Source organism: Tachyglossus aculeatus, chromosome 2 (genome assembly GCF_015852505.1).
Source record: "Tachyglossus aculeatus isolate mTacAcu1 chromosome 2, mTacAcu1.pri, whole genome shotgun sequence".
Taxonomy (NCBI): domain Eukaryota; kingdom Metazoa; phylum Chordata; class Mammalia; order Monotremata; family Tachyglossidae; genus Tachyglossus; species Tachyglossus aculeatus.
The window spans coordinates 169,422,452-169,444,803 of record NC_052067.1 but is presented as its reverse complement, the minus strand read 5'-3'; the positions used below and the strand labels follow the sequence as shown (position 1 = coordinate 169,444,803).

At 46.7% G+C, this 22,352-nt stretch overlaps 1 protein-coding gene across 12 annotated transcripts in view; it reads right to left on the bottom strand.

Annotated features, from left to right (window-relative positions):
- The window catches only part of C2CD5 (C2 calcium dependent domain containing 5), a 224,110-nt gene that overhangs the window by 189,552 nt on the left and 12,206 nt on the right, over window positions 1-22,352 (bottom strand). For 10 of the 12 annotated variants that reach the window (XM_038765549.1, XM_038765568.1, XM_038765585.1 and 7 more), the window contains exons 3-6: window positions 15,452-15,623; window positions 10,003-10,098; window positions 3,016-3,171; window positions 1,130-1,337 (exon numbers count right to left, since the gene is read on the bottom strand). In XM_038765549.1, the coding sequence (XP_038621477.1) occupies window positions 1,130-1,337; window positions 3,016-3,171; window positions 10,003-10,098; window positions 15,452-15,623 (632 nt within the window). Of the gene's footprint in view, window positions 1-1,129; window positions 1,338-3,015; window positions 3,172-10,002; window positions 10,099-15,451; window positions 15,624-22,352 lie in introns of those variants that run through there. The other 2 variants (XM_038765619.1, XM_038765629.1) reach the window with 1 other exon arrangement.

Below are 22,352 nucleotides of genomic sequence, written 5' to 3'. Positions count from 1 at the left end.
GGATTAAAACTCTGAGCCCCCCCCATGGGACAACCTGATCACCTTGCCCACCGCTTAGAACAGTGCTTTGCACCTAGTAAGCGCTTAACAAATACCATCATTATTATTGATGATAATAATAAGGGTAGCATTGGTTAGAGAGGCAGCGTGGCCCAGTGGCTATTGTCCGGGCCCCAGAAGGACCCGGGTTCCAATCCCGGCTCCGCCACCTGTCTGCTGTGTGACCTTGGCTATGTCACTTCCCTTCTCCGGGCCTCAGTTGGCTCATCTGCCGATCGGGGCTGGAGACCGCGAGCCCCCCGCGGGACAGCCTCGTCCCCCTCCCCGTCCCCCCGCCTTACCTCCTTCCCTTCCCCACAGCACCTGTATATATGTTTGTACATATTTATTTCTCTATTTACTTATTTTACATGTACATATCTATTCTATTTATTTTATTTTGTTAATACGTTTGGTTTTGTTCTCTGTCTCCCCCTTCTAATCAATCAATCAATCAATCGTATTTATTCAGCGCTTACTGTGTGCAGAGCACTGGACTAAGTGCTTGGGAAGTACAATCAATCAATCAATCGTATTTATTGAGCGCTTACCGTGTGCAGAGCCCTGGACTAAGCGCTTGGGAAGTACAAGTCGGCAACGCATAGAGACGGTCCCTACCCGACAGTGGGCTCACAGTCTAGAAGGGGGAGATGGAGAACGAAACCAAACATACTATCAAAATAAAATAAATAGAATAGATATGTACAAGTAAAATAAATAAATAGAGTAATAAATATGTACAAACATATATACAGGTGCTGTGGGGAAGGGAAGGAGGTAAGGCGGGGGGGATGGAGAGGGGGACGAGGGGGCTCAGTCCGGGAAGGCCTCCTGGAGGAGTTGAGCTCTCAGTAGGGCTCACTACTGAGACTGTGAGACCGCCGTTGGGTAGGGACCGTCTCTATATGTTGCCCACTTGGACTTCCCAAGCGCTTAGTCCAGTGCTCTGCACACTGGAAGTGCTCAATAAATACGATTGATTGATTGATTGATTGATTGATTGACAGGGACGGCGTCCAACCCCGTCCTCTCGTCTGTGCCCCGGGGCTCGAGCCCGACCGTCCCGTCCCTCCCCGGTGACTCGACTTACTCCTTGGCCTCTCGGGCCGGCGAGCTGCAGGCGGGCTGGGAGGGGGCGGCGGCGGCGGCGGGGGTCAGCTTCTCCAGGGTGCAGGCCGTCCCGATGGCGCGCACCACCAGCCCGGACTCGCCCTCCAGGTCGAAGCACTGCAGGTAGCCCACCACGGCGTTGCCGCGCATCTCCAGGACTTTCAGCCCGATCTTCCTTTGCAGCTCGCCTGGGGAGAAGCGGCCAGGCTTAGGGGGAAGGGCCCGGGCTCGGGACTCGGAGGTCATGGGTTTAAGAATGGCATTTATTAAGCGCTTACTCCGTGCCAAGCACTGTTCTAAGCGCCGGGGAGGTTACAAAGCGATCGGGTGGGCCCACGGGGGGGGCTCACAGTCTTCATCCCCGTTTTACAGATGAGGTCACTGAGGCCCAGAGAAGTCAAGTGGCTACCAATCAATCTGCGCATCAGGCAGAAACTCCTCCCCCTGGGCTTCCAGGCTGTCCATCCATCCATCCATCCCCTGGCCCCCTCCTCCCTCCCCTCCCTTCTGTCCTTCCCCAGCCCAGCCGGCACCCTCCGCTCCTCTGCCACTAATCTCCTCACCGTTAGGCCTCGTTCTCGCCTGTCCCGCCATCGACCCCCGGCCCACGTTATCCCCCAGGCCCGGAATGCCCCCAATCCCTCTGCCCCTCCGCCAAGCTCGCTCTCTTCCTCCCTTCAAGGCCCTACTGAGAACTCACCTCCTCCAGGAGGCCTTCCCAGACTGAGCCCCTTCCTTCCTCTCCCCTTCGTCCCCCTCTCCATCCCCCATCTTACCTCCTTACCTTCCCCACAGCACCTGTATATATGTATGTATGTTTGTACAGATTTATTACACTATTTATTTATTTATTTTACTTGTACATATCTAATCTATTTATTTTATTTTGTTAATATGTTTGGTTTTGTTCTCCGTCTCCCCCTTTTAGACTGTGAGCCCACTGTTGGGTAGGGACCGTCTCTATATGTTGCCAACTTGTACTTCCCAAGCGCTTAGTACGTGCTTTGCACACAATAAGCGCTCAATAAATACAATTGATTGATTGATTATTATGATTATAAAACAGAGATTAATACTGTGAGCCCCATGTGGGACAACTTGATGACCTTGTATCTCCCCCAGTGCTTAGAACAGTGCTTGGCACATAGTAAGCACTTAACAAATACCATCATTATTATTACTACTATAAAACAGAGATTAAGACTGTGTGCTCCATATGGGACAACCCGATGACCTTGTATCTCCCCCAGTGCTTAGAACAGTGCTTGGCACATAGTAAGCGCTTAACAAATACCATCATTATTATTACTATTATAAAACAGAGATTAAGACTGTGAGCCCCACGTGGGACAACCCGATGACCTTGTATCTCCCCCAGCGCTTAGAACAGTGCTTGGCACATAGTAAGCGCTTAACAAATACCATTATTATTACTATTATAAAACAGAGATTAAGACTGTGAGCCCCACGTGGGACAACCCGATGACCTTGTATCTCCCCCAGCGCTTAGAATAGTGCTTGGCACATAGCAAGCGCTTAACAAATACCATCATTATTATTACTATTATAAAACAGAGATTAAGACTGTGCGCTCCATATGGGACAACCCGATGACCTTGTATCTACCACAGTGCTTAGAATAGTGCTTGGCACATAGTAAGTGCTTAACAAATACCATCATTATTATTATTATTATAAAACAGAGATTAAGACTGTGAGCCCCACGTGGGACAACCCGATGACCTTGTATCTCCCCCAGGGCTTAGAACAGCGCTTGGCACATAGTAAGCGCTTCGCAAATGCCATCATCATCATCATCCTCCTGAATGGATCGGGCCGACGGACCAGTGGGAAGCAGTAACATACCCGACATTAAGGAGATGAGCCTCTGCCGGGCTTCGTTGGAGGCCCGGGGGGTGCGGATGCGATCAATCCACTGGTACTCGGGGTCTTCGTTGACGACCAGCTCCTCCACGAACCCGTGGATCATCACGGCTCGGTAACACTTGGGGATGGATGTGGCTGGGAAAACAAACACCAGTCCGCTTAAGTCGCCGGAATAAATACGGGAAATCGAACCGGGAAGCAGCGCGGCCTAGAGAACAGAGCCCGGGCACCAGGAGGAGCTGGGTTCTAATGCCGGGTGGCCGTGGGCGAGTCACTTCACTTCTCTGGGCCTCAGTTCCCTCATCTGGAAAATGGGGACGGAGACTGTGACTGTGGGACAGGGACTGTGTCCAACCTGATTTGCTTGTAATAATAATAATAATAATAATAGTGATGGCATTTGTTAAGCGCTTACTATGTGCAAAGCACTGTTCAAAGCGCTAGGGAGGATGCAAGGTGATCAGGTTGTCCCACGTGGGGCTCCCAGTCTTCATCCCCATTTTACAGGTGAGGTAGCTGAGGCCCAGAGAAGTGACTTGCCCAAAGTCACACAGCTGACAAGTGGCAGAGCCAGAATTTGAACCCATGACTTCTGACTCCCAAACCCATGCTCTTTCCACTGAGCCATCCTGTATCCACCCCAGCGCTTAGTACGGTGCCCGGTGCACAGTAAGCGCTTAACGGATGTGACACCCGTCCACATGTTTTGTTTTGTTGTCTGTCTCTCCCTTCTAGACTGTGATCCCGTTGTTGGGTAGGGACCGTCTAAATATGTCGCCGACTTGGACTTCCCAAGCGCTTAGTACAGTGATCTGCACACAGTAAGCGCTCAATAAATACGATTGAATGAATGAATGAATGAATGACCAGATACAAAAATGATCAAAAAATGAGTTTTTGTGTTTAGGAGATGACTTCCGGCACACACAGTAGCTCGAGGAATGAATTTCAGGGTCTCTGAGGAGAAAAGCATTTCCTCCATTCATTCATTCAATCGTATTTATTGAGCGCTTACTGTGTGCAGAGCACTGTACTAAGCGCTTGGCAAGTACAAGTTGGCAACATATAGAGAGACGGTCCCTACCCAACAGCGGGCTCACAGTCTAGAAGGGGGAGCCGGACAACAAAACAAAACAAGTAGACAGGTGTCAATACCATCAGAATAAATAGAATTAGCGCTATCTGCACACCATTAATAAAATAGAGTAATAAGTATGTACAAATATTCATTCTTTCATTCAACCGTATTGAGCGCTTACTGTGTGCAGAGCACTGTACTAAGCGCTTGGGAAGTCCAAGTTGGCAACATATAGAGATGGTCCCTACCCAACAGCGGGCTCACAGTCTAGAAGGGGGAGACAGAGAACAAAACCAAACATATTAAAAAAATAAAATAAATACAATAGATATGTACAAGTAAAATGAATAAATAGAGTAATAAATACATACCAACATATATACATAAATACAGGTACAGAGCACTGTACTAAGCGCTTGGGAAGTCCAAGTTGGCAACATATAGAGATGGTCCCTACCTAACAGTGGGCTCACAGTCTAGAAGGGGGAGACAGACAACAAAACATATTAAGCGCTTAGTACAGTGCTTTGCACACAGTAAGCGCTCAATAAATACGATTGATTGATTAACAAAATAAAATAAATAGAATAAATATGTACAAATAAAATAAATAGAGTAATAGACACAAATAGACACAAGTGCTGGGGGGCGGGGAAGGGGATATGGTGGGGGTGATGGGGAGGAGGAGGAGAATCAATCAATCAATCAATCGTATTTATTGAGCGCTTACTATGTGCAGAGCACCGTACTAAGCGCTTGGGAAGTACAAATTGGCAACACATAGAGACAGTCCCTACCCAACAGTGGGCTCACAGTCTAAAAGAGAAGAATAAGAGAAGGAGAAGAAGAAGGGGGCTCCATGTGGGAAGGCCTCTTGGAGGAGGTGAGCTCTCAGTAGGGATTTGAAGGGAGGAAGAGAGCGAGTTTGGCGGATGTTGGGAGGGAGGCTATTCCGGGCCCGGGGGATGACGTGGGCCGGGGGTCGACGGCGGGACGGGTGAGAACGAGGCCTAACGGTGAGGAGATTAGTGGCAGAGGAGCGGAGGGTGCGGGCTGGGCTGGAGCAGGACGGAAGGGAGGGGAGGTAGGAGGGGGCGAGGGGATGGATAGATGGACAGCCTGGAAGCCCAGGGGGAGGAGTTTCTGCCTGATGCGCAGATTGATCGGTAGCCACCGGAGATTTTTGAGGAGGGGAGTAACAGGCCCAGAGCGTTTCTGGACAAAGACGATCCAGGCAGCAGCGTGAAGTATGGATTGAAGTGGGGAGAGACACAAGGATGGGAGATCAGAGAGAAGGCTGACGCAGTCATCCAGTCGGGAGAGGATGAGAGACTGAACCAGCAAGGTAGCGGTTTGGATGGAGTAAATCTCACGTACTTGTGTTCGGTCTTTCCGCAAACCCCAGGAGGAACCCTTCAACCAATTAGGCGCCGTGAATCAAAGAACACCAGGAAACCGATACTTAAACTGCACCTTTTGAGTATAACTTTGTGACTAATTAAATTGGACTTAATGACATCGCTGGCCCCTTCCGGATGGCAAGCCGTGCCAAGGCAGAAGCCTCGGGTCTTAGAAATCCTTCCAGGAGAGGAAAAGGGGGTGGCGGGGGGCGAGGAGAGGGTGGCGGGAGACCCTGTGCCGAGAGAGGACTGCGGAGTCCCCACCGTTTGGGACCCCGGAGATCCCTAGCTGAGGAGGAGAAGGCGGCTGAAGGCGGCCTCCTCCACCATCACCTGAGCAGCTGAGAAGCAGCGTGGCGTAGCGGAAAGAGCCCGGGCCCGAGTGTCGTTCATTTGTTCAATCGTATTTATTGAGCGTTTCCTGTGTGCAGAGCACTGGACTAAGCGCTTGGAAAGTACAAGTCGGCAACATATAGAGACGGTCCCTACCCAACAGCGGGCCCCCTTTTAGACTGTGAGCCCACTGTTGGGTAGGGACCGTCTCTATATGTTGCCGACTTGGACTTCCCAACCGCTTAGTCCAGTGCTCTGCACACAGTAAGCGCTCAATAAATACGATTGATGATGATGATGATGATGAGAAGGGGGAGACGGACAACAAGACCAAACATATTAACAAAATAAAATAGACTATGTAAATATGCACAAGTAAAATAAATAGAGTAGTAAATCTGTACAAACATATACACAGGTGCGGTGGGGAGGGGAAGGAGGCATATTAGCTTTAATTCTATTTGTTCTGACAACTTGACACCTGTCCACATGTTTGGTTTTGTTGTCCGTCTCCCCCTTTTAGACTGTGACCCCACTGTTAGGTAGGGACTGTCTCTCTATGTTGCCCGCAACCTTGGTGTCATCCTGGACTCGGCTCTCTCATTCACCCCTCCCATCCAAGCCGTCACCAAAACCTGCCGGTCTCAGCTCCGCAACATTGCCAAGATCTGCCCTTTCCTCTCCATCCCAACCGCTCCCCTGCTCATTCAAGCTCTCATCCTATCCCGTCTGGACTACTGCACTAGCCTTCTCTCTGATCTCCCATCCTCGTGTCTCTCTCCACTTCAATCCATACTTCATGCTGCTGCCCGGATTATCTTTGTCCAGAAACGCTCTGGACATATTACTCCCCTCCTCAAAAACCTCCAATGGCTACTGATCAATCTGCGCATCAGGCAGAAACTCCTCACCCTGGGCTTCAAGGCTGTCCATCCATCCCCTCGCCCCCTCCTACCTCACCTCCCTTCTCTCCTTCTCCAGCCCAGCCCGCACCCTCTGCTCCTCCACCACTGATCTCCTCACGGTACCTCGCTCTCGCCTGTCCCTCCATCGACCCCCGGCCCCCGTCCTCCCCCGGGCCTGGAATGCCCCCAATCCCTCTGCCCCTCCGCCAAGCTAGCTCTCTTCCTCCCTTCAAGGCCCTGCTGAGAGCTCACCTCCTCCAGGAGGCCTTCCCACACTGAGCCCCTTCCTTCCTCTCCCCCTCGTCCCCCTCTCCATCCCCCCGTCTTACCTCCTTCCCTTCCCCACAGCACCTGTATACATGTATATATGGTTGTACATATTTATTACTCTATTTATTTATTTATTTATTTATTTTACTTGTACATTCCTATCCTACTTATTTTATTTTGTTGGTATGTTTGGTTCTGTTCTCTGTCTCCCCCTTTTAGACTGTGAGCCCACTGTTGGGTAGGGACTGTCTCTATGTGATGCCAATTTGTACTTCCCAAGCGCTTAGTACAGTGCTCTGCACATAGTAAGTGCTCAATAAATACGATTGATTGATTGCCGACTTGTACTTCCCAAGCGTTTAGTCCAGTGCTCTGCACACAGTAAGCGCTCAATAAACACGATTCAATGAATGAATGAATGAATGGGGGACAGGGACCGTGTCCAACACAATTTGCTTGTATCCACCCCAGCACTTAGTACAGTGCCCAGTACATAGTAAGTGCTTAATAATAATAATAATAATAATAATAATAATAATGACTTGTTAAGTGGTTCTATGTGCAAAGCACTGTTCTAAGCGCTGGGGGGATACAAGGTGATCAGGTTGTCCCAAGTGGGGCTCACAGTCTTCATCCCCATTTTACAGATGAGGGAACTGAGGCTCAGAGAAGTTAAGTGACTTGCCCAAGGTCACACAGCTGACATGTGGTGGCTCTTGGGCTCTTGGTCTTGGGCTCTTTCCATTGAGCCACACTGCTTCTCAAATAAATAATTAATTAATGCTGCTTAATAAATACCACAATTATTATTAATGATTATTGTTATTATTACAGTGCTCTGCATACAGCAGCGTGGCTCAGTGGCTAGAGTCCGATCTTGGGAATCAGAGGTCATGGGTTCTAATCCCGGCTCCGCCACTTAACAGCTGTGTAACTGAGCAAGTCACTTCACTGGGCCTCAGTCACCTCATCTGTCAAATTGGGATGAAGACTATGAGCTCCACGTAAGACAACCTGATCACCCTGTACCCTCCCCATCATCATCATCATCATCAATCATATTTATTGAGCACTTACTATGTGCAGAGCACTGTACTAAGCGCTTGGGAAGTACAAATTGGCAACATATAGAGACAGTCCCTACCCAACAGTGGGCTCACAGTCTACAAGGGGGAGAGTGCTTAGAACGGTGCTTAGCACATGGTGAGCGCTTAACAAATACCACCATTATTATTATTATACAGTGAGTACTTAATAAATATGACTGTCTGAATGAATGAATCAAAAAGGTGTCGCCTCTTCTCTCAGATGGCGTTGACAATAATAATCATTGTGGTGTTTGTTGAGTAATAATAATGATGGCATTTGTTAAGCGCTTAGTATGTGCCAAGCACTGTTCTAAGCACTGGGGAAGATGTAAGGTGATCAGGTTGTCTCACAAGGGGCTCACAGTCTCCATCCCCATTTTACAGATGAGGGAACTGAGGCCCAAAGAAGTGAAGTGACTTGCCCAAGGTCACACAGCAGACAAGGGGCGGAGCCGGGATTAGCCAGGGAAGGCCTCTTGGAGGAGATGGGCCTTCGATTCATTCATTCATTCATTCAATCGTATTTATTGAGCGCTTACTGTGTGCAGAGCACTGTACTAAGCGCTTGGGAAGTGCAAGTTGGCAACATCTAGAGACGGTCCCTACCCAACAGTGGGCTCACGGTCTAGAAGGGGGAGACAGGCAACAAAACAAAACATATAAACCAAATAAAATAAATAGAATAAATATGTACAGGTAAAATAAAGAGTAATAAATATGTACAAACATATATACATATCTACAGGTACCTACCTATCCTAGCCTACCTACCCCCTACAGCGCCTGGCATGTAGTAAATACCCCTCAAAATCATCACCATCAGATGATGATGATGATGGCATGTCGTATTTATTGAGCGCTTACTGTGTGTACAGCACTGTACTAAGCGCTTGGGAACAGGATATTCTATTTATTTTTTTTTGTTAGTATGTTTGGTTTTGTTCTCTGTCTCCCCCTTTTAGACTGTGAGCCCGCTGTTGGGTAGGGACCGTCTCTATATGTTGCCAACTTGTACTTCCCAAGCGCTTAATACAGTGCTCTGCACACAGTAAGCACTCAATAAATATGATCGATTGATTGATTGATAGTATATAGTATATTACAGTATAGTATAGTACAGTATAGAGAAGCAGTGTGGTTCAGTGGCAAGAGCCCAGGCATTCAAGTCAGACGTCAGGGGTTCGAATCCCCCTCCGCCGCTTGTCACCTGTGTGACCTTGGGCAAGTCACTTCACTTCTCTGGGTCTCAGTTCCCTCCTCTGTAAAATGGGGATGAAGACCATGAGCCCCCCGTGGGACAACCTGATCACCTTGTAAATTCCCCAGCGCTTAGTACAGTGCTTTGCACATAGTGAGCGCTTAATAAATGCCATTATTATTATTACAATTTTGCCACATAGTAAGCTTCGTACATAGTGAGCGCGGGCACGCTCCGACTGCGCAAGCGCCGCGCTCTCCCGAGCGGGCCCCGTTTTCTCCCCCCCGCCTTCAATAAGGCTGTGAAGGGAGGGGAGAGTCATCGTCTGTGGGATTTATTTTTTTTAATAGCATTTGTTGAGCGCTTACTATGGGCCAAGCACTGTTCTAAGCGCTGGGGGGGATACAAGGTGATCAGGTTGTCCCACATGGGGCTCACAGTCTTAATCCCCATTTTACAGATGGGGCAACTGAGGCTCAGAGAAGTGAAGTCACAACGTCACACAGCAGACCTGTGGCAGAGCCAGGATTCGAACCCACGACCTCGGACTCCAAAGCCCGGGCTCTTTCCACTGAGCCACGCCGCTTCAGGATTTCGGGAGGGACGGGGGCTCCGGGCCAGAGGCAGGACGGGGGACGGGCGAGATGGAGGCCCGCGCGCTTTAAAAACGGCGATAAAACAGTTCTTTACTCACTGCAGAAGAATTTGACTCCACAGGAGGACTGTCTAAAGCGGTTCAAGTCATTGAAGAGATCTACTTTCACCACCACGTTGATTTCTCCACGGATACCTACAAGTCAGAAAAGAATTGCAAGATCACAAAACAGTATGGGACGGGGGGAGGCGAGGAGAAAACTACCCCATATTATAAAAATCAAATTCATTCATTCATTCAATCGTATTTATTGAGCGCTTACTGTGTGCAGAGCACTGGACTAAGCGCTTGGGAAGTACAAGTTGGCAACATATAGAAATGGCCCCTACCCAACAGCGGGCTCACAGTCTAGCAGGGGGAGACAGACATCAATACAAAACACCTTAACAAAATAAAATAAATAAAATAAAGATGTACAAGTAAAATAGAGTAATAAATACGTACAAACATATATCATCATCATCAATCGTATTTATTGAGCGCTTACTGTGTGCAGAGCACTGGACTAAGCGCTTGGGAAGTACAAGTTGGCAACATATAGAAGCGGTCCCTACCCAACAGCGGGCTCACAGTCTAGCAGGGGGAGACAGACATCAATACAAAACACCTTAACAAAATAAAATAAATAAAATAAAGATGTACAAGTAAAATAGAGTAATAAATACGTACAAACATATATCATCATCATCAATCGTATTTATGGAGCGCTTACTGTGTGCAGAGCACTGTACTAAGCGCTTGGGAAGTACAAGTTGGCAACATATAGAAACGGCCCCTACCCAACAGCGGGCTCACAGTCTAGCAGGGGGAGACAGACAACAATACAAAACATATTAACAAAATAAAATAAATAAAATTAAGATGTACAAGTAAAATAGAGTAATAAATACGTACAAACATATATCATCATCATCAATCGTATTTACTGAGCGCTTACTATGTGCAGAGCACTGTATTAAGCGCTTGGGAAGTACAAGTTGGCAACATATAGAAACGGTCCCTACCCAACAGCGGGCTCACAGTCTAGCAGGGGGAGACAGACAACAATACAAAACGTATTAACAAAATAAAATAAATAAAATTAAGATGTACAAGTAAAATAGAGTAATAAATATGTACAAACATATATCATCATCATCAATCGTATTTATTGAGCGCTTACTATGTGCAGAGCACTGTACTAAGCGCTTGGGAAGTACAAATTGGCAACATAGTTATAGTTAGTGGTACAGTAAATGCCATGTAATATCATCCGGTATAGTATCGATATCTTTCCCCCCTCTCTGCCACCCTTAATAATAATAATGGCATTTATTAAGTGCTTACTATGGGCAAAGCACTGTTCTAGGCACTGCGGGGGGAGGTTACAAGGCAATCAGGTTGTCCCACGGGGGGCTCACAGTCTTAATCCCCATTTTACAGATGAGGGAACTGAGGCCCAGAGAAGTGAAGTGATTTGCCCAAAGTCACCCAGCTGACAATTGGCGGAGCCGGCATTTGAACCCACGACCTCTGACTCCAAAGCCCGGGCTCTTCCCCCCCCCCCCCCACCCCTTTAGACTGTGAGCCCACTGTTGGGTAGGGACTGTCTCTATATGTTGCCAATTTGTACTTCCCAAGCGCTTAGTACTGTGCTCTGCACATAGTAAGCGCTCAATAAATACGATTGATGATGATGATGAGCCATGCTGCTTCTCTATAAACCTTTCTGTTTTCATTTTAATATCTCCTGTTCTCTGGCCCAAAAGAGACTTCCCCCGGTTTATGGCCAGTAGAAACTGGAGAGAACGGGTTTTCTCGATTAAATAATTTAGCAGACAGTCCTCTGGTTGGACTGATTCCGGAAAAATACTTGGGCCCTTTATTTTCCCTGCGTTTCCACTTTTATCCAGTTCATCCCAGAAGTCGAATCTGACATCTCCCCTCTCACCCTTCCCCCCCCCTCCTCGACTGCACTAATAATAATAATAATAATAATAATGATGGCATTTATTAAGCGCTTACTATGTGCAAAGCACCGTTCTAAGTGCTGGGGAGGTTACAAGGTGATGAGGTTGTCCCACAGGGGGCTCACAGTCTTAATCCCCATTTTATAGACTAGGTAACTGAGGCACAGAGAATAATAATAATAATAATGATGGCATTTATTAAGTGCTTACTCTGTGCAAAGCACTGTTCTAAGCGCTGGGGAGGTTACAAGGTGATGAGGTTGTCCCACAGGGGGCTCACAGTCTTAATCCCCATTTTATAGACTAGGTAACTGAGGCACAGAGAACAATAATAATAATAATGATGGCATTTATTAAGCGCTTACTATGTGCAAAGCACTGTTCTAAGTGCTGGGGAGGTTACAAGGTGATGAGGTTGTCCCACAGGGGGCTCACAGTCTTAATTCCCGTACTATTCTTTACGATGGGAGACACCACGACGAATAATAATAATAATAATAATGGTATTTGTTAATAATAATAATAATATTTGTTAAAGGCTTACTATGTGCCAAGCACTGTTGTAAGCGCTGGGGGAGATACCTCCTCCAAGAGGCCTTCCCAGACTGAGCCCCCATTTTCCTCTCCTCTTCCCCATCCCCTCCCGCCCTACCTCCTTCCCCTCCCCACAGCCCCTGTAGAGATGTTTGTACAGATTTATTACTCTATTTATTTTACTTGTACATATTTACTATTCTATTTATTTTGTTAATGATGGGCATCTAGCTTTATTTCTATTTTGACACCTGTCCACATATTTTGTTTTGTCGTCCATCTCCCCCTTCTAGACTGTGAGCCCGTTGTCGGGTAGGGACCGTCTCTAGAGGTTGCCAATTTGGACTTCCCAAGCGCTTAGTACAGTGCTCTGCACACAGTAACTGCTCGATAAATATGATTGAATGAATGAATGAAACCAGGTAATCAATCAATCGTACTTATTGAGCGCTTGGGAAGTCCAAGTTGGCAACATATAGAGACAGTCCCTACCCAACAGTGGGCTCACGGTCTAAAAGATGAGGTTGTCCCACATGGGGAAGGAGGTCGGGCGGGGGGGATGGGGAGGAGGAGAGGAAAAAGGGGGCTCAGTGTGGGAAGGCCTCCTGGAGGAGGTGAGCTCTCAGTAGGGCTTTGAAGGGAGGAAGAGAGCTAGCTTGGAGGATGAGTGGAGGGAGGGCATTCCGGGCCAGGGGGAGGACGGGGGCCGAGGGTCGACGGCGGGACGGGCGAGAACGAGGCACGGGGAGGAGATTAGCGGCAGAGGAGCGGAGGGTGCGGGCTGGGCTGGAGAAGGGGAGAAGGGAGGGGAGGGAGGAGGGGGCCAGGGGATGGATGGATGGACAGCCTGGAAGCCCAGGGTGACGAGTTTCTGCCTGATGCGCAGATTGACGGGTAGCCACCGGAGATTTTTGAGGAGGGGAGTAACAGGCCCAGAGCGTTTCTGCACAAAGATGATCCGGGCAGCGGCGGGAAGTATAGACTGAAGTGGGGTGAGACAGGAGGATGGGAGATCAGAGAGGAGGCCACCACTTGTCAGCCGTGTGACCTTGGGAAAGCCACTTAATTTCTCTGTGCCCCAGTGACCTCATCTGTCACATGGGGATGAAGACTGTGAGCCCCCCGTGGGACAACCTGATCACCTTGTATCCCCAAGCGCTTAGTTCTTGGCACATAGTAGGCGCTTAACAAATACCATCATCATTATTATTATTATTAATATGAATAATGGACCTAAGACTGTGAGCCCCACGGGGGACAGGGACTATGTCCACTCTTTCATTCATTCATTCATGCAATCGTAGTTATTGAGCGCTTACTGTATGCAGAGCACTGTATTAAGCGCTTGGAAAGTACAAATCAGCTGCAAATAAAGTCCCTACCCACCAATGGGCTCACAGTCTAGAAGCAGGGAGACAGACATCAAAACAAGTAAACAGGCATCAATAGTATCAATATAAATAATAATAATAATAAATATGATATTTGTTTAGTGCTTACCTGTGCCAAGCACTGTTCTAAGCACTGGGGAAGATACAAGGTCATTAGGTTGTCCCACGTGGGGCTCACAGTCTTAATCTACATTTTTCAGATGAGGTCACTGAGGCCCAGAGAAGTGAAGTGGCTTGCCCAAAGTCACACAGCCGACATGTGGCGGAGCCGGGATTTGAACCCACGCCCCTCTGACTCTCAAGCCCAGGCTCCTTTTTCATTCACTCACTCAATCGCATTTATTGAGCGCTTACTGTGTGCGGAGCACTGTACTAAGCGCTTGGGAAGTCCAAGTTGGCAACATATAGAGACGGTCCCTACCCAACAGTGGGCTCACAGTCTAGAAGTGGGGAGACGGACAACAAAACAGAACATATTAACATAAGCAGCGTGGCTCAGTGGAAAGAGCTTGGGTTTAGGAGTCAGAGGTCGTGGGTTCGAATCCCGTCTCCACGAATTGTCAGCTGTGTGACTTTAGGCAAGTCACTTAACTTCTCTGTGCCTCCGTTACCTCATCTGTAAAATGGGGATTAAGACTATGAGCCCCCCCACGGGACAGCCTGATCACCTTGTATCCTCCCCAGCGCTTTGAACAGTGCTTTGCACATAGCAAGTGCTTAACAAATGCCATTCTTCTCTTTTAGACTGTGAGCCCACTGTTGGGTCGGGACCGTCTCTATATGTTGCCAACTTGTACTTCCCAAGCGCTTAGTCCAGTGCTCTGCACACAGTAAGCACTCAATAAATCATCATCATCAACATCAATCGTATTTATTGAGCACTAACTATGTGCAGAGCACTGTACTAAGCGCTTGGGAAGTACAAATTGGCAACATATAGAGACAGTCCCTACCCAACAGTGGGCTCACAGTCAAAAAGGGGGAGACAGAGAACAAAACCAAACATACTAACAAAATAAAATAAATAGAATAGATATGCACAAATAAAATAAATAAATAAATAAATGGAGTAAAAAATAAATACGATTGATTGATTGATTGATTAACAAAATAAGCCAGGCTGCTTCTCTAAGAGCCAAGCGCTGTTCTAAGCGCTGGGGGAGATATAAAGTAATCAGGTTGTCCCACATTACATCATCAATCGTATTTATTGATGATAAATACGTCCCCCTCCCCATCCCCCCATCTTACCTCCTTCCCTTCCCCACAGCACCTGTATATATGTATATATGTTTGTACATATTTATTACTCTATTTATTTATTTATTTATTTTATTTGTACCTATCTATTCTATTTATTTTATTTTGTCAGTATGTTTGGTTTTGTTCTCTGTCTCCCCCTTTTAGACTGTGAGCCCACTGTTGGGTAGGGACCGTCTCTATACGTTGCCAACTTGTACTTCCCAAGCGCTTAGTACAGTGCTCTGCACATAGTAAGCGCTCAATAAATGCGATTGATGATGATGATGATTGAGCGCTTACCATGTGCAGAGCACCGTGCTAAGCACGGGGCCTTTCGGGAAAGGACGTTTTTCCGAAAACCCGGGCGCTCACCGTGGATGGTGTCGTAGATGGGAAACCACCCGGAGATGACGGTGGCCGCTTCGCTGTACAGCAAGGGGTCCAGATCGATGTAGACTTTGCCGATGGCGTCGTTGGCGCTGTACGTGTCGTGGTCAAGGACCGTGATCTGCAGGGGCTCATCCTGTAAATCCTCGTCGTCCACCTACAGCCCGACACGCGGGGGAGATCGCCAAGCCCGTTATCGCCGAGAGAAACCCCCCATCTAATAATAATAATAATGGCATTTATTAAGCGTTTACTATGTGCAAACCACTGTTCTAAGCGCTGGGGGGGGGCGGGTATAAGGTGATCAGGTTGTCCCCTGAGGGGCTCACAGTCTTCATCCTCATTTTCAAGGCCCTACTGAGAGCTCACCTCCTCCAGGAGGCCTTCCCAGACTGAGCCCCTTCCTTCCTCTCCCCCTCGTCCCCCTCTCCATCCCCCTCATCTTACCTCCTTCCCTTCCCCACAGCACCTGGATATATGGATATATGGTTGTACATATTTATTACTTACTTTTCGACTGTGAGCCCACTGTTGGGTAGGGACTGTCTCTATATGTTGCCAACTTGTACTTCCCAAGCGCTTAGTCCAGTGCTCTGCACGCAGTAAGCGCTCAATAAATACAATTGATGATGATGATGATTACTCCATTTATTTATTTATTTTACTTGTACATAGCTAATCTATTTATTTTATTTTGTTAGTATGTTGGGTTTTGTTCTCCGTCTCCCCGTTTTAGACTGTGAGCCCACTGTTGGGTAGGGACTGTCTCTATATGTTGCCAACTTGGACTTCCCAAGCGCTTAGTACAGTGCTCTGCACGCAGTAAGTGCTCAATAAATACGATTGATGATGATGATGATTACTCTATTTATTTATTTTACTTGTACATATCTAATCTATTTATTTTATTTTGTTAGTATGTTTGGTTTTGTTCTCCGTCTCCCCCTTTTAGACTGTGAGCCCACAGTTGGGTAGGGACTGTCTCTAGATGTTGCCAACTTGGACTTCCCAAGCGCTTAGTCCAGTGCTCCGCACACAGTAAGCGCTCAATAAATACGATTGATGATGATGATGATTACTCCATTTATTTATTTCTTTTACTTGTACATATCTAATCTATTTTATTTTGTTAGCATGTTTGGTTTTGTTCTCTATCTGCCCCTTTTGGACTGTGAGCCCACTGTTGGGTAGGGACCGTCTCTATATGTTGCCAACTTGGACTTCCCAAGCGCTTAGTCCAGTGCTCCGCACACAGTAAGCGCTCAATAAATACGATTGATTGATTGATTGATTTTCCAGACGACGGAACTGAGGCCCAGAGAAGTGAAGTGACTTGCCCCAAATCACCCAGCTGACAAGTGGCGGAGCCGGGATTAGAACCCGCGACCTCTGACTCCAAAACCCGGGCTCTTTCCACTGAGCCACGCTGCTTCTCTGGCCGGCATTCGAATCCCGTAGTTTGTCGGCTGTGTGGCCCCGGGCAGTTCACTTGATTTTTTTCACTTTTTAAGTCATTTCGCTTCTCTGGGCCTCAGTTCCCTCATCTGTACGATGGGCATGAAGACTGTGAGCCCCACGCGGGACAACCTGATCACCTCGGATCTCCCTCAGCGGTTAGATCAGTGCTTGGGTCTTACAGAAGCAGCGTGGCTCAGTGGAAAGAGCCCGGGCATTGGAGTCAGAGGTCGTGGGTTCAAATCCCGGCTCCGCCAATTGTCAGCCGCGTGACTTTGGGCAAGTCATGTCACTTCTCTGGGCCTCAGTTCCCTCATCTGTAAAATGGGGATTAAGACCGTGAGCCCCCTGTGGGACAACTTGATCACCTTGTAACCTCCCCAGCGCTTAGAACAGTGCTTTGCACATAGTAAGCGCTTAATAAATGCTATCATTATTATTATTATTATTACAGAAGCAGTGTGACTTTGTGGCTAGAGCCCGGGCTTGGGAGACAGCGGTCGTGGGTTCTAATCCCGGCTCCGCCACTTGTCAGCTGGGTGACTTTGGGCCAGTCACTTCACTTCTCTGGGCCTCAGTGATCTCATCTGGAAAATGGGGGTGAAGACTGTGAGCCCCACGTGGGACAGGGACTGCGTCCAACCTGATTAGCCTGTATCTCCCCCGGCACCTAGTAAAGTACCTGGCACATAGTAAGTGCTTAACAAATACCAGCATTATTATTATTATTAGTGGGTAGAGCCAGGGCCTGGGATTCAGAAGGTCATGTGTTCTAATCCCAGCTCTGCCGCTTGACTGCTGTGTGACCCTGGGCAAGTCACTTCACTTCTCTGGGCCTCGGTTCCCTCATCCTTATGATGGGGATTCATACCGTGAGCCCCGCGTGGGACAGGGACCTCGTCCAAAATGAAAAGCTTGTATCTCCCTTTTAGACCGTGAGCCCACTGTTGGGTAGGGACTGTCTCTATATGTTGCCAATTTGTACTTCCCAAGCGCTTAGTACAGTGCTCTGCACATAGCAAGCGCTCAATAAATACAATTGATGATGATGCTGATGATCTCCCCCGGCACCTAGCACAGTGCCTGGCACAAAATAAGTGCTTAACAAATAGCTCAACTGTTATTATTATTATTATTAATGGATAGAGCCCGGGCCTGGGATTCAGAAGGTCATGTGTTCTAATCCCGGCTGTGCCACTTAATAATAACAATAAATAATAGTAATGGCATTTATTAAGCGCTTACTATGTGCAAAGCACTGTTCTAAGCGCTGGGGAAGTTACAAGGTGATCAGGTTGTCCCATGGGGGGCTCACAGTCTTAGTACAGCGCTCTGCACACTGTAAGCGCTCCATAAATATGATTGAATGAATCCCCATTTTACAGATGAGGGAACTGAAGCCCAGAGAAGTGAAGTGACTTGCCCAAAGTCACACAGCTGACAGTTGGCGGAGCCGGGATTTGAACCCATGACCTCTGACTCCAAAGCCCGGGCTCTTCCCATTGAGCCACGCTGCTTCTCACTTGTCTGCTGTTTTTACTTGTACATATCTATTCTATTTATTTTACTTTGTTAGTATGCTTGGTTTTGTTCTCTGTCTCCCCCTTTTAGACTGTGAGCCCACTATTGGGTAGGGACCGTCTCTATATGTTGCCAACTTGTATTTCCCAAGCGCTTAGTACAGTGCTCTGCACACAGTAAGCGCTCAATAAATACGATTGATTGATTGATTGATTGCTGTGTGACCCTGGGTAAGTCACTTCACTTCTCTGGACCTTAGTGCCTGGCAAAGAATAAGCGCTTAGGATGTGCCGTAAAAAAATCAGATTTAGAAGATTAGTATTTCTAATTTAGAGTTGCCTCCAAGAAAACAAGCTCAATTTCGAAGTGAACCATATGCGCTTAACCCGTTTTTCAAGTGTGAAATACTACAATCCATCCTTCCCTAATGCCCAGAGATTATGGTTTGCTATATAATAATGATGAAAATAAAAGTGATAATAATTGTGGTATTCGGTCATTCATTCGATCGTATTTATTGAGCGCTTACTGTGTGTAGGGCACTGTACTAAGCGCTTGGGAAGTAGAAGTTGGCAACATACAGAGACGGTCCCTACCCAACAGTGGGCTCACAGTCTATTTCTTAAGTGCTCACTATGTGCCAAGCACTGTACAAAGCACTGGGGTGACTACGAGACATACCATACACTCTATGCTACATTCTTACATAAGGTCATTTCTTTAAATCAAATTCTAATTCAGACTGAACAGAAAAAGAGACAAATGAAGAGTCTATATTTCTTATTTCAGAGCTGCCTCTTGGCCTTTCCCGGAAACCCCATTCTCTTCCCGCTAAGCATCTTTACTTACAGTCGGTTCTCCATATTAATAATAATAATAATAATTTTGGTATTTGTTAAATGTTTACTATGTGCAAAGCACTGTTCTAAGCCCTAGGGAGGATACAAGGTGATCAGGTTGTCTCATGTGGGGCTCACAAGCTTCCTCCCCATTTTCCAGATGAGGTCACTGAGGCCCAGGGAAGTGACGTGACTTGTCCAAAGTCACACAGCTGACAAGCATGGGCCCAGGATTAGAACCCATGACCTCTGACTCCCAACCCCGGGCTCTTTCCACTGAGCCACACTGCTTCTCTAAGAAAAGATGAAAGATGACAGCACTCAATCGATGGTTTTGATTACGTGTTTACTGTGTGCAGAGCACCGTAACAATAAATGATAATAAGAACGATGGCCTTTGTTAAGCACTTACTATGTGCCAGGCGCTGTTCACTCTCACCGTGTCTCACTGTTCATATTGATTCCTTCAATTCAAGCAACGAAAATCTCAAATGTGCAATAAGGCTGAGAGTGATTTCTATTAATAATAATAAGGCTGGCAGCTGTTAAGCGCTTACTATGTGCCAGGAGCTGTTCACTCGCACCGCGTCTCACTGTTCATATTGTTTCCTTCAATTCAAGCAATGAAAATCTCAAATTTGCAATAAGACTGAGAGTGATTTCTATTAATAATAATAAGGCTGGCAGCTGTTAAGCGCTTACTATGCGCCAGGCGCCGTTCACTCGCACTGCGTCTCACTGTTCATATTGTTTCCTTCAATTCAAGCAACGAAAATCTCAAATTTGCAATAAGGCTGAGAGTGATTTCTATTAATAATAATAAGGCTGGCATCTGTTAAGCACTTGCTATGTGCCAGGCGCTGTTCACTCGCACCGCGTCTCACTGTTCATATTGTTTCCTTCAATTCAAGCAACGAAAATCTCAAATTTGCAATAAGGCTGAGAGTGACTTCTATTAATAATAATAAGGTGGGCATCTGTTAAGCGCTTACTACGTGCCAGGCCCTGTTCACTCGCACTGTGTCTCACTGTTCATATTGTTTCCTTCAATTCAAGCAATGAAAATCTCAAATTTGCAATAAGGTTGAGAGTGATTTCTATTAATAATAATAAGACCGGCATCTGTTAAGCGCTTACTATGTGCCGGGCACTGTTCACTCTCACTGCATCTCACTGTTCATACTGTTTCCTTCAATTCGAGTAACGAAAATCTCAAATTTGCAGTAAGGCTGAGTGACTTCTATTAATAATAATAAAGCGGGCAGCTGTTAAGCGCTTACTATGTGCCAGGCGCTGTTCACTCGCACCGCGTCTCACTGTTCATATTGTTTCCTTCAATTTGAGCAACGAAAATCTCAAATTTGCAATAAGGCTGAGAGTGATTTCTATTAATAACAATAAGACCGGCATCTGTTAAGCGCTTACTATGTGCCGGGCACTGTTCACTCTCACTGCATCTCACTTCATACTGTTTCCTTCAATTCGAGCAACGAAAATCTCAAATGTGTAATAAGGCTGAGAGTGATTTCTATTAATAATAATAAGGCTGGCAGCTGTTAAGCGCTTACTATGTGCCAGGCACTGTTCACTCTCACTGCGTCTCACTGTTCATATTGTTTCCTTCAATTCAAGCAACGAAAATCTCAAATTTGCAATAAGGCTGAGAGTGATTTCTATTAATAATAATAAGGCTGGCATCTGTTAAGCACTTGCTATGTGCCAGGCGCTGTTCACTCGCACCGCGTCTCACTGTTCATATTGTTTCCTTCAATTCAAGCAACGAAAATCTCAAATGTGCAATAAGGCTGAGAGCGATTTCTATTAATAATAATAAGTCTGGCAGCTGTTAAGCGCTTACTACGTGCCAGGCACTGTTCACTCTCACTGAGTCTCACTGTTCATACTGTTTCCTTCAATTCGAGTAACGAAAATCTCAAATTTGCAGTAAGGCTGAGAGTGACTTCTATTAATAATAATAAAGCGGGCAGCTGTTAAGCGCTTACTATGTGCCAGGCGCTGTTCACTCGCACCGCGTCTCACTGTTCATATTGTTTCCTTCAATTCGAGCAACGAAAATCTCAAATTTGCAATAAGGCTGAGAGTGATTTCTATTAATAACAATAAGACCGGCATCTGTTAAGCGCTTACTATGTGCCGGGCACTGTTCACTCTCACTGCATCTCACTGTTCATACTGTTTCCTTCAATTCGAGCAATGAAAATCTCAAATGTGTAATAAGGCTGAGAGTGATTTCTATTAATAATAATAAGGCTGGCAGCTGTTAAGCTCTTACTATGTGCCAGGCGCTGTTCACTCGCACCGCGTCTCACTGTTCATATTGTTTCCTTCAATTCAAGCAACGAAAATCTCAAATGTGCAATACGGCTGAGGGTGATTTCTATTAATAATAATAAGGCTGGCAGCTGCTAAGTGCTTACTATGTGCCGGGCACTGTTCACTCGCACTGCGTCTCACTGTTCATATTGTTTCCTTCAATTCAAGCAATGAAAATCTCAAATTTGCAATAAGGCTGAGAGTGATTTCTATTAATAATAATAAGGAGGGCAGCTGTTAAGCGCTTACTATGTGCCAGGCGCTGTTCACTCGCACTGCGTCTCACTGTTCATATTGTTTCCTCCAATTCGAGCAACGAAAATCTCAAATGTGCAATAAGACTGAGAATGATTTCTATTAATAATAATAAGGTTGGCAGCTGTTAAGCACTTACTATGTGCCAGGCACTGTTCTAAGCACTGGGATAGACACAAGGTGATCAGGTTGTCCCACGGGGGGGCTCACAGTCTTCATCCCCATTTTCCAGATGAGGGAACTGAGGCCCAGAGGAGTGAAGCGACTTGCCCAAAGTCACACAGCTGACGAGTGTCTCTGTAAGTTGCCAACTTGTACTTCCCAAGTGCTTAGTACAGTGCGCTGCACACAGTAAGCGCTCAATAAATACGATTGATTGAATGAATGAATGAATGAGCGGCGGAGCCGGGATTAGAACCCAGGACCACTGACTCCCAAGCCTGGGATCTTTCCACTGGGCCACGCTGCTCTTATTGGACCAG